At 38.0% G+C, this 13,389-nt stretch overlaps 1 protein-coding gene across 7 annotated transcripts in view; it reads right to left on the bottom strand.

Moving 5' to 3' along the window:
* FBXL4 (F-box and leucine rich repeat protein 4) overlaps nucleotides 1-13,389 on the bottom strand; it is a 70,675-nt gene that overhangs the window by 26,260 nt on the left and 31,026 nt on the right. For 6 of the 7 annotated variants that reach the window (XM_082307922.1, XM_082307928.1, XM_082307924.1 and 3 more), the window contains exon 6: nucleotides 9,777-10,005. In XM_082307922.1, coding sequence (XP_082164048.1) covers nucleotides 9,777-10,005 — 229 coding nt within the window. The remainder of the gene's footprint in view (nucleotides 1-9,776; nucleotides 10,006-13,389) is intronic. The other variant, XM_082307927.1, reaches the window with a different exon arrangement.

Raw genomic sequence — 13,389 nt, 5'->3', positions numbered from 1 at the left:
GATGATACAGAAGCTAACCTGTTTGGCATGTTAACTTGCAAAGAACTCCTTCCTTAAAATAATAATAAAAAAGATCTGCCAAGTTATCACAAGTAAAACCAAACCTCTTAGTGCTGAACATACACGCATGGAGAACCCCAAGGTGGAACAAAAAGCTGACTATCAAGTCAATGGGAAAGCAGAAAGGAAGGAAACTACCACTTGCTTTAAGAAAACTACAAACAAGCTCTTGGCAAATCAAGAACAGAAATCACGTGTGTGGTACTTACCACTTGACATTGAGATAATCATCTCTCTCAGGTTATTTATTGGGATCAAGTAACCTGAATGAAAAGGGTACCTGGAAGTTTTACAGAACAGCCTGACTACCAGAATCAAGGCCAAACTTTTTGGAAGGCCAGACTAGCGACGACAAGTTTATCCCTTTCCCAATGTCACACCAACAGCTCAAGCCTCCTTTGGTAAGACCCGTCCCACTTAACAACAGCCATATCCTGCCTATCACCAAGGATGTGTTGCTGAAGAGTGCAATGGTCAGTGATTCTGTGGGCAGCAAAGTAGTTTTCCCCCATAAGAATTAACGTAACAGACAGGACACGTGCAGGGACCTAAGAAATACAGGTGGGTTTAATACAGACGGGTCACATATATGATGTGATTATCACCTGCGAGATGTCACAGCTTTTAAGCTGGCTTTAAAACATCATCCACGCCAATATGCAGTCTCTGGGTATTTCAAGGGTGTGCGTTAAGTCCCTGCATACATGCGTCCACTCTGAATTCTTACAAGAAATATTGCTTTATCACCAACCAAATTCAGCCGCTTCACCTGCAAGACCGAACACCTGACAGGAACCTCCTAAGGGGAACACCCTCACTGCCTCTTTCGGGGCAGTTACATCTCCACCATTATCACTGTCCTCCTCAGATCACGCAAACTCGGGCAAACCAGTCAAAGGTGAGGGATGGAAAAACGGGGTAATAATGATGGCTAGCAGAGCAAAATGCCAGGTGACTGGCAGCAGAGCTCGAGCGATGGCCAGAGAAGCGGCACGTAGCAGAGCACTGCTGTAGCTGGGCACGGCCCCACCACGCTGAGAGCAAGCTTTGCTGAAGCCCGCTCACCTCCCTCGGGGCAGGCACTCTCACGCAACGGCTGGCAGGAGGAGTTTCCCTGCTGAGCCCCGCATCTCTCAACGTGAACCCTTCAGACACGAAAAAGGCTGCTGCGGACCACTGCCGAGCCTTTGGGGAGAGAGCCCCTCCTCAAAAGGCCAGCCAAAGGAAACATCCCGAACTGTCCTCTTTGGTACGGCAGCCTCCCCTCTCTTTACTACAAACTGGCATTCACAACTTTTGCCAAAATATTTCAGAAAATGAACCAAATAAAAGGGAGGTTCTAGTAAGACTCCTTGAAAAATAAAAAGCCAACAACCAGTCCTCTCCCCCCCAATAACACAGCTCAGCAACAAAGTTCTTCCCTCCAATTTTGGCTTCTAGTAGCAAAAATACTGCAGAAACATTGTTATTGGTGTTTTCCATCAACTATTTGAAAATATAAAATTATAATTTATCAGAGTCTTTATCTTAAGCCAGTGAAGTTCTATTTCATAGGTACCGCGCCAAAAAAAATTTTACCATACTAGAACCACCCGTGGTAAAAAAACCCAACGAACTGACCAAAAAAAATCTCAGATGAAAGCAGACAATTTTGTTTCAATCTAAGTGCCACTATTGCCATAAATATTTGTAATTACAAACACCTCATGCAAATGTAAAAGGTAATCTTGTTAAGATTGTCAGAAGTAATTCAAAAATCTGTATAAGTTCGGAATACTTTTTCCCCCCATCCCTTTGGCATTACATAGCACAAGAAGAAAGCCAAAAATCAACTTTTTTTGGCACAGTCTGTGAAAGAACTATGTCAGAAATTACTTGGCATCTGCTACTCTAATACAGTCATTAAAAACCACATCAGATACAAAGCCAGAATTCTGTGAAGTTCTATTAAACCGTTCATTTTGAAAGGTACAACAGGGCAAATCAATATTGCCTACAAAAAGGTAAAAAAATCTACCTCATGAATTTCAAGGTATTGTACCTCGGCATCTAAAAACCAACCTACAATCAACCTACAACACAAAAAGCATTTTTTCTCAGAAATAAGAATGTAATACATCAATAATGTAGAAACAAAAGGTAGAGTAATGGTGAAATACAATTCTTATCTAAATCTGCTCCAGCAAAGAAACTGTAAAATATGCTTCTGGTCTTTTTTTTCCCCTCTGGCAAACAGTATTTTAAGGCATCAAGATAATTTCAGTTATATACTTGTTGGTACTATGATACTTTGAAACAACTATGTTAAAGATAGGAGGGAATTTGAGAGGTTAAAGAGATGAGATGATACGTGTGCTTATAAACACAGGAGACTCATTGGTTTAACCAGTTAAAAAAAGAACACAAAATGAATTTTAGATACTTATACAGTGCTAGCTTTAGTTTTCAGGAAAAGTTTTTATACCTGTTGGCTTCCTAGAAAGCACTCATTTTCAGACTATTTCTAAGATTTTGAGTTCTCAGGATAAATACTTATCCTCAGTATCGTATTTTTGACAGAAAGAACACATCTTGGGATAGTACACGAACATTCAGTAACACACAAAATATATATATATATACACACACTGTTTCTGGAAACTAAAATTTGATCTAGAGGTCTACAAAGCTATTCAACTTGGTCACCTTCTTTTGGTTTCATCTATTTTCACTTGTCTGTATGTTAGTTTTCAGTTAAATGAAATGTTATAGAAAATGTCAGTTACAGGAAATGGCAGGGAATCATATGACAAATTAGAACTAAATGGTGGACAAATTTGTTTTATGCTTAAGTCCTTCAGTTCCCTGAGCCATTTCATGAGGAAGCAAATAGAAGAGGACACCTAATCCTTTACAAGGTAGTTTTCGTGGCCTTTAGGAAGAACAAGATACCCATGTAGTCCCAGACAGAAATAACCACTGAAAGTCTCCAATCATTTACTTCACAGAAATGCTTATACCTCTTAAGCAAGCTTTCTTTAGTAATCTTTTTCTCAATTTTTCCAGAGGAAAATGGCTGAGCTTTGTAACTAACTGAACTTCCTGCAACTTAGAAAAGCATGTTATTAAGGTACAGTATTTCAAGTCCTCATACATACCCCCGTGTAGAGTACCCTATGTAGTACCATACATACCAGAGAATCTCAGAGTCTCCTGTATATCTGTCCTCATACCACAGCTACAAAATGAGAAAGTTGCCATTACACAAATGTTACTGATGGGAAAAGCGTGACATACAGAAACAGTGCATCTCACAGCTGGCCGGTGTCCTGGTCACAGATCAGGAGAACAAAGCTCATGTGTTAAGTCCTCAATTAGTGCCATCAGCACCAAGTCACAGAAGAGCTGAGTGTTGGAAGGGACTTCTGGAGACTGTTTAGCCCAGCCCACCTGGCTCCAGCTCAACTGGTCTCTCCAACCAGACTGAGAAAAAGTTGTCAACAGACGTAGGAGGCAGTTTCTTGCACACCTTCTCAACTGATGTTTGCAGAAGGGGATGTCCCCCTCACCCCGCCTTATTACCACAATCACAAGTGTATTTAAGTGATGCCTTCTGGATAGAGACATTAACGCATACAATTTTCATTTATATATTCAAAATAAATATGGCAGCAGAAACATTTTCCTCTACAGTATAAGCTGGCATTAGAACAGGAAGTCTGTTCTCCCTTGAGCATCCATCCAGCTATCACCTTGGGAGACACAACATGGAAAGAGACATGATGAAAAGGGTGAGAACTGGAATATATTTGTTAAAAATCAGCTCCCCCCTCCTTCCGTCCCTCCCCCATAATGTCCTTGGATTATTGGACCACTTTTGAGATGAAGAACTGGACAGTGATAAAACTTCTGCCTCCAAAACTTTATGACACAGGTTTAAAAACAGATGCAATATGAACACTGTACAAGCATCAGGTAAGAGAAGAACGAGAGCACATGAAAATGAAGGTGGAATGAACCTTATTGTTGAGTGCAGATGTAGCCTGTCAAAAGTCAAAATGCTTGCCTCCTCACACATGGGTGCAGTGTAATTTGCTGGGATTCAGGATGTACAGGGGCACCTTTTTGTTCTCTACCGCTACTTGGCAGTGCCAGGGACACAGCAGGGACTGGGACACAGCAACATGGCAATTACTAAATAAATTCAATGAAAGTAATAGTCTCTGTAGTTAATTCAATCACTGTATTTTGGTTTTGCTTCATTTGGTCAAATTAGGCCCTCCCTTATGTCTGCAAATCTGTTTTACACCTTCATTCTTCCTCACTCTTCACATTACAGGCTCAAATGACCAAATTCAGCCCTACGAGCCTGACGTGGGACCAGAAGGCACCATCAAGGCCCTGTACGCCATGATTATTTGTCACCGGCACAACCTCCTTCCAAGAATCTACTTTCTAGCTAAAGGCTTTAACTTCCCCCCCCCCCCCCCCCCCCCCAGTTGTTTGCAACTCTTAATCCTAAAGATTTGTAGCCAAGCCAATAAAGTTTCATCCAAGCTGAAAAACCTCAGACAATAGCTCTCAGAAGTATAGCATAACCCATAACCAGTTATTTCTGAAAACTCTGTAGAATGATTTTATGGCAGCATTAACTCTTCCATTGCTCATGGCATACAAAAAATAAGAGCTGTTACATTTACTGCGACGATTCTTATGCCTCTTTTTGGTATCTAAAATTTCCAGTGTCCTCTCTTACAGCTGCCCCAGTTCCAAATTTGCTCTTGGTCAAAGATATCAGAGATATAATTTATAAATACAAGATTTGCTTTAAAAAGTGTGCAAAACAAAGTCCTTTGTCCATTGTAATTTGATTTAAATTTAGTTCATTTTGTATTTCAATTATAATTGTAATACAAACTTTAAAACTTTTTCTTCACACATTATAAAGAATTCAGAATATTATGCAACATGAAATATATAATCTCACATTAAAATTTACACCCAGCAATAAGGAGACTGTCAAGTTCCCCTACTGTAATTGTGGCTTTGATTTCTTTGAAATACAGTTTTGGCTGCGTTATTTATTATATGGATGGAATACTTCATGATAAGCATTAAATCAAGATAATATTCATACTCAAACCATAAAGATGTGCTTTACCAATTACTGTATACAATAATACCATCATTGTTCATTGTATTCTTTAAATGTATCAATGCCAATGAGTGCTTAAATTATGCTGTGAATACACTCTCAATGAATAAACATTAAGGAGTCATGTATAAGCAAATACCAAAATGACCACAAAAATCCCGCAAGTATAATAGTGGTCTTGAGCTAGCAGAAATCACATTTATAAAGTGTTGGGATTAGCTTCTCAAAGCAAGTTACAGATTATTTCAAGCATATACAGAATTGAACAGCCTTTAAGAATGAATTTAAAACACTGGAAAAATGAGCTGCATTTAGTAGGGAGGAATATAGTGATGCAGGACAATTTTTTTTTTTTTTTTCCTTGCTTGGCCTGGAACAAGTTACTGAAAGTCACTGGACTTTCCTCCTTGTAACAGAGAGGTTGGAATAAATCAAGGGAGTCAGAAGCTTCCCTTCTGAGGTTTGAAACTGATTTTGTAGACAGAAACTTGCACTCAATGAGTCAAGGAAATAACATTATATATGGCCTTGAGAATCAGCAGGTTAGGACCAAAGACCATAAACTCCTCTAGATGGTACAGCTATCTTCCAAAATAGCAATGCAGTGCTTATGGTGCCACAGATATTAAGTAGCAGAAGACCAGAATTGCCCACTACACTAAAAACATACACTTTGGAGCTTCGATTACAGAGACAATAGGAATATTTTAAATACAAAACATATACAAAGAAAACAGCTAAAATAACAAGGAAGTGTCATAACAATTGCTCAGATGATTACATAATATGTTGTCAACTTTATTAAGTTTCCGTTTTCCTCAAAATCTGTTTTCCTGTACCTAACAGGTAAAAATCATTAACAGTAGCCAATTTTCTGCAGAGCATTTTCTCAGAATTCATCCATTAGTGTCATAATAATCATATAAACAGAAAAATACAATAAACAGTTTAAATATTAAAGGCAATTTTTCTCTTTTTTTGGCATTAAAAAAAGAAATAAAAGCAGAGTACTGCAAGATGTAGTCTGAGTAGGGAGATCCTACACCTGGGCAGGTACATGGGAGTCTGTTTTCATTAATCAAAATATAATTTCTTTTATTAAAATGTTAATGCTCTACTTCATAAAGCATCATGCAAAACCACAAACAGCTTTATCAACATACTGATAAGAAGGATCGAGAATCTTCGTCCCATATCCTACATTATTTAGTCACGCACCCAAATTCACAACCAAAAGAACAAGTTGTACTATTTACCAGATGTTCTCCAACACACCACTGCATTTTCAACAGAGATTGACAACTGTGGGGTAGAAAATGACCCCTCTTTCACTGGCATCACAAATAACATGCAGAGAGGGGCCCTCCTTTAAAAGTCAATTAGAGCATTAAGTCCTATTTTGCTCTTCTTGTTCTCTTTAGTGTTGCCCTTTTTAAAAAATACGATCACTACCCTTGAATAATTCAACTTAAGTGTTTACGGTGATCAGCCATAACAATAAATTCATCAGACTGTTTAGAAGCATAAAAGGTAGCCCCCTCCTCATTTGATCTAATTTTACTATGCTTCAGTTCCAGTGACTGCCTTTAATTGTGCAGTAAGATACACACAAACAAAATTATGATACCCCATTGGAGAACTCATTTTGGTCAACTTTTTACCTACTTGTTCTCTGCATATTCGTTCCCTCTTCACATTTTGGTTATTACCTCAAAATCCCCAGAAACATCAGAAGCATATCACCCCATTTTTACATCAAGGTGGTTAACACAGGATGAACAGGGATGCCATCCTTCTGTCACAAAAAATTACAACACATTGGTAATTATGGTAGGACTTGTACCTTTGCCATTCTAGAATATCATGCAAGAAGAAAATTTAGATCAAGAGACTTGGTGCTTTATTTTGTTCTTTGGTTTCTTTTTAAGAAAAAAAAAAAGCAAGCCACTGATTTATTTAGGAAAACAGTGGTCTAAATGGAATAAATACATTTTTTGTTTGGTTTCTTTTTTTTTGGATTTTGAGACAGAACTTTTACAGAGGACCATAACACACATATCAGCTCTGTTCTTCTCACCTTCTTACTTACTTTCTCTTAATTATCACATACTTGTTATCAGTTAGCAGTTTTCCTTAGTGGATTCATGGCCTCAGATTCTTTTCTCTGAGCAGGTCCAGTTGGCAACAGTACAACGCCCAAGCTCTTGATTAAACATTAGCTTTGTTCCCTTGTTTGCTCCTTAAAAGCTCCAACAATGAAGAATCAGTAGTAGCAGAAATTTCACAAAAATCAAGAACACTACTATATTACAGTTCTTTGATAAGTTTTAGAGAAGTCTAAATCACTCCAGAGCATGCTTGATGACTTTCTCTGTCCCGTCTTTTTTTGCATCTAGACATCAGTTACTACTTAACATCTCCGTACCAGCTGAAGAGTACAGAAGGAACGGCAGCCTATTTTGTATAGAAAAACAAAGATTTGCATTAAGAGAAGCTAATGGTAAGAAAGGCAATGTTATTTCTATAAATCTGTGACTTTTGTAACTCTAATCCTAATTCAAATCCTATGCTACATCTTCATTCTTTCCCTTCTACTTTTCCACCTGTGATGTACAATGTATATTAAGTGGCTTCATATTAACAAGTAACACAAAGGCATCCTCTCCAATTTACCTATTTAAATTTCTAGAAATTTCTCTTCCATGGTTTGTTAGGAACAGTGCCTTTTGTTTATACTTTTGTATAACATGGAAGCACGATCTTAAGTAAACTTGATTATGAATGAATGTTCTTGTCAGCTACAAGCAGATGCATGTCCATACACATGAAAGGCAGACATGAATCTTCACAATTTAAGGGCTTCAAAGCCAGGAAATCTCTACCACCTACATTCAATCTAATTTCAAGTTCTGTTCAGCAAAGTGATAGCTGAGAAATGACAGTTACCAGTCAGAGTGTACCTCAGCTGCTGCACTATTACAAACAAAGTCTTGAACTTTAGAAGTTACCTGAGTAAAATCAAGCAGATTATGATCAATCAACAGTAGAAAAAAATAAAGTTATACTATCTTTACCTCTGATACAATGATCTTTTTCGGATCTGAAAAAGCCTTGTGAAGTACAGAGCACAGGCTCAAAGTGAGGCACAGAGATTTATCCAAGATTTACGGAAAATCTAGTGAGATACAAACAGAACAGATACGCCCAAGGTACTGATTCAGAGCGCTATACAAAAGGCACTTCAAAGCAGGGCTCACCAAATTATTTTTTAGTTTGAAGAAAATAACACTTGCTTCAATACACAGAGCAACTACCACAAAGTAACAGGTTACTGAGAGGCACTGACTTCATGGTGACTACCTGCATACTCCACAGCAAATGCCAATCATTCCAGGTAGCCCACCCTTTAATCTAACCACCTTGCATTACCAAATCACCATTACAGACAGCTAGCTAGACCTTTGACACAAACGTACATATGATTTACCAAAAAAAGGACAACAAAATGCAAATAACTTTGTAGCATGTGTGTTCAGTGTGCACTGCTTATAAATGGAATAAGCTACTATAACGTCAGATGCTCCTTACACATCTAGTAGACAGAACCTACTGTTGCAGCCTCAGCTCTTCTGTTACACTACAGCTTAACACCTCACACAATCCAGTGTCATAACCTCACTTCTGTGTACCGAAAGCATAAGCAGAAGTTACATACACAAGCAAACTCTTCTTAAAAGGTTAACCTAGAACTAAAAGCTAGAAGAAAACTGCAGAGACATGTTTTTCCCCCCATTTTGGAGCTCTGCTACGCAGTAGCTTTTGCAACAAGAGAAGCACGAGAGCTTCTATGTAAAACAGAGTAGCAAGGTTGTAATACCTAAGTCACGTAGCTAGTGAGAAGTAATGGAATTGCTTCTCATTCAAATTGTTGAATTTACTAGGATACAACATTTGTAAAATGTAGTAAACTACAACAGTCTTCTCAACTGCAGCATGTAAAACCATTCCATCTTAGACAGAAAATACATTGCAGCAAACAATAACAACCCTGATTCGGGCAGTTGAGTAATTGTATAAAGAAGTAATTTTTACACTGTAAATGAAAAGTATTTTAAAAAATTTGTGTTCCATGTCTCAAATACTGCTAATATACAAAGATAGTAGGGATCTAGTAATTAGTAAGTAATTCTAAAGGAGAGAATGTTGATAATTACAGTAAGTTACTAAACAGGATAATTTCCCAATTATATTGCCAAATACAGCCTGTCTGGAGTGCACTTCAAAACAAGAGAAAAGCTTTCACATTTGTGATTTCACTACATTGCTTAAAACAGCTGGTGAAAAATCACCAATCTTCCACAAAAGTTAAAACACACAGGCTTTTTATTTCTCTTTGTTAAATCCAGAAGCTATTTTGAAAATAAAAATCCTATGGTTTTGGAAACTACTTCTGAATTTTCTTAATTTACTTTTGAATTTACATGCAAAATTCTAATTCACTCCTTCATTAATGAAAAAAAAAAGTACAACTTTACCAGGATTGAAAGTATTTATTGCAAAGGTTAAAAATACTTGTTCCTACCTCCACTTTTGTTCGGTAGAGAATGAGACGCTTGAGGCTGCCCACTTTGGCTATGTGGTTGAAAGCCTGAGGTGGTATTTTATCACATGATGAGAGATTTAATTCCTGAAGATTTGGACACATTTCAGTAATGACCTCCAAGCATGTTTCATTGAGGAAATGGCCACAAGACAACTCAAGACGTACTAGTTCAGAGCCACAAGCTTTCAAGAACCTGTAAAAAACACATCTTAAGTGAAAAGTAAACATACTTTCAGGTGCGAGTCTGAATACTGTCAAAGCCTTAAGCATGTAAACCAGGAAACAGCTCCTTTCAACAGTGAAAAGCCTACAGACCACAGCTCTTATGTCACCTCCGTTAACTAATAGAAAACATGATTAGGTTAAAGTAAATGAATCATAACCACTCTGAAGAAGTTACTTCTGAATCAAATCTGTACAAATCCAGAAGAGACCAAACTAATTAGGTTTTGAGTTAAAGAGCAATATTCAAAAACCAAAAGGTAGTCAGAGAGTCAAGGCTGTTTCACCAACATTAACTTGAGACTGTACATAACCTAGATATTATACAATGTTTTGTACAAAGGAATATTTGACTACATAGATCTTAAGAAACACAGAAGGCTATATAATGCTATACATGGCATAAAGAGGCTAACGTCACTAAAGCAGGCTTAAAAAGCAATTCTACCTTGAAAACAAACTGCATAAGAATCATTGGGGGTGAGAACAGTACAGAGAGGGCTTTTTATTAAATTAACATTAGTCTTGAAAACTCTGTTTCAGTTTAGAAAGTTGGAACATGCTTTCTTCTTGCCATTTACTCTGAGACAATGGAGCAAAGTACAACACAGGTAATGTTTGAAATGCTTTTAAACAGTCCCTGAAGCCAATTCTGACAATGGCCTGCAAGTTTCCACCAATGATTTCACATTTATCTTTATCTCAGAAAGATCTGCAAATGTAAAAATAATGTTAAACAAATACTTTTAAATGGGTGAAATATTCAGAAGTTTTTTAAGACTTTCAGAAAAATTGCTCATTCCTTTCATTAACAAATAAGCCAAAATCAACGCTTTGTAGCTTCTAGAACACAGAGATTCCTAAGGACTATTTCACATCACTTTCATTGGAAGTAAAAAAATATAAGATATTAGAAGACAAAATATCCAAAATTTAGAAACTCTGATGTTCTCTGCATGAATTACACTTTCTGTCAGAGGTCTTGTGTCAGAAATCCAAGCTCTATTATATCTCATCCAAGCTTTTAATTAAAAACACATAAGCTTATGTCCCTTTTTGTTGCAAAGATAACCTTCAAACTGTGAGTCAATCACTAGCCTTGTAAGTTTGATATTTAATAGGAAAAAAAACCCTCACACATTTGCAGTGATTTTGTTATACTTTAAGTTTCTCCAGTAGAAAAAACTAAGTTCCTAACCTATGGGCTGCAATGAGTTGCCCTTGTTACTTCCTAGAATAAGGGAGCTACTCGTGAGAGAGCATGAAGTAGTTTCTCATAATAAATGTGCTGATCTGCTCTATTACCAGTTCTAGCCTACAAAAAACTTCATGCAGACAAAGCAGCTTTAGGTTCTGACACTTTTACTGCAAAGTTAGTATTACTTTTTGGGTTTAACTCATACAATAGAAATGCCAGAGAGACAGGGCGCTTCTGCTTGCACAAAACCTCCTACTGCTACCACTAAAGAGGTACTAGCCTTCCCAAGACTCTGCTCCTGCTGAAACTTAGGATGAAATAGCTGCTGGTCTTAAAAGCAGACACATTCAGGGAGGCATTCCTCAATGACACTAACAGTAGCACAGGACTTGAAGTCTGTCTTTCAAAATCCAAGTTTTCAAACCTTCTCCTTTCCTTATTTTTTCATTACTCACTCAAGTCATACTTGCCATTCATCATCACCTTTCTTTATTCCTTTCATCTTGGACATTACACAGCCTAAGTTTGATTATGCAGATCCCATGCAATATGGAGGGGAAAGGAGATTCCAGGGTGGCATCTCCATCCCTGGAGGTTTCCAAGAGTCACCTGAAACCTTGACTGAGCTGATCTAGCACTGGGGACACTGGCACTTCAAGTGGGAGCTTGGAGTAGACAACTTTCAGAGGTCCCTAACATTTCTATGAGCCTATGCAAACAGAAACAAAGAGAGGGTCTGAGACATGAAAGGGGAGACATAAGCCCCAGAGCCCCAGGGGTTCTGCCAAGTATGGCCTGCAAATCGACTCCAGCTATTTTTGTCCAACTCTACAGTCTCTCTTTAGAATCTATTTTAGTTTGTAAAATCAGAGCTCAAACACCAAGCACTTATTTGCCATTTTCATACTGGATACCATGAATTCACCTAGACTGGTAAGCCTTCTCATGAGTGTGTCAGAGCTGAAATGACATGACAATTTACAACAATTAACATCGGGTATTTAAACATTAGACTGCTATTTTAGGCTAGCAATAGAGTTCAACAGTGCCATGGAGAAAGGCAGGATGGAAATCCCCTGGAAATCCGAGTAGAGGCATATAGATTCATTGCTGATTACCAATTAGCCAATTCCTTTATTTAATGAGTGCTTTAACAATACATTCACACGGCTTCTTTCATCAACAAATTATCAGGTTTGTTTGAATGGTGATATTTTCCACAAAACCTTGTCAATTGTCACTTATTAAATCTCTAGCTTTTAATTTGCTAACAGATAAATATTTTATGAATTACTCCATTACAATAATGGATGTTAGGTGAACTGCCATATAATTTAACAGGGCTTGGCTGTTATAAATGTTGGTACAGATCAACGCTTTTCTCCTTCTAGGAATGTTACAAGTTAACATTACCGGGTCAGGGAAACACTCATTTAACCCCCTAGACTTTGAGAAGAACGCCAGGCTCACCAGCTTGAGGAGTTATTATCCTCATAACATTCTATTTAAATTCATGACACTTGAAACACACAAACAGAGCGAACACAGCAATAGCAACGAGCATTGTACTCCACGGCTTTGCTGCCTTTTTGGAAAAGGTTATTTAGGAGACATTAAACAGAAAGGCAAGGGGGATACGGGACATGCAGCAGAGTACAAGAACGAGCTGACAGGCACGAAGTAAAGAGATGAACAGAAAGAGGAGGAGGAATTTGAGGAAGTCACCAACCAGCACAGGGCGGAGAACATCAGGCAGAACTGCAAAGTTCCCCCAACGATCAAGGCACCCCAATCTTTGTTTGCACTTAACAGGCTGCTCAGGACAGAGGTTTTTCCTAATGTCTTTCTACATGGATCTCCAAAGCCATATGGCAAGGTAGAAAATGGGTTCTCATGCTTTCAGAACAAATGTGGCATTGCCTTCATACTTCTGAGACTTAACAGACACTGGTTGCCTGTCTCTGACTTAGCTCATTTGAAAACAAACAACCCCCAAAAACGCACCTTCCACCCAAATCAACATTTCTTCACATACCTCTCCTTTAATCACTGAGGACTGACTGGTTCCTGGTTTTAGTCTCTCCTCCTTTCTGCACAGTCATCCATCCCTTTAGCTTTGCTTTTATCATCAATATTTTATACACACAATTTCTGAAGTGATCTCCCTTCATC

The sequence above is a fragment of the Platalea leucorodia genome, assembly GCF_965183815.1.
Source record: "Platalea leucorodia genome assembly, chromosome: 3".
Lineage (NCBI taxonomy): Eukaryota > Metazoa > Chordata > Aves > Pelecaniformes > Threskiornithidae > Platalea > Platalea leucorodia.
This window is presented reverse-complemented; position numbering and strand designations above follow the sequence as displayed.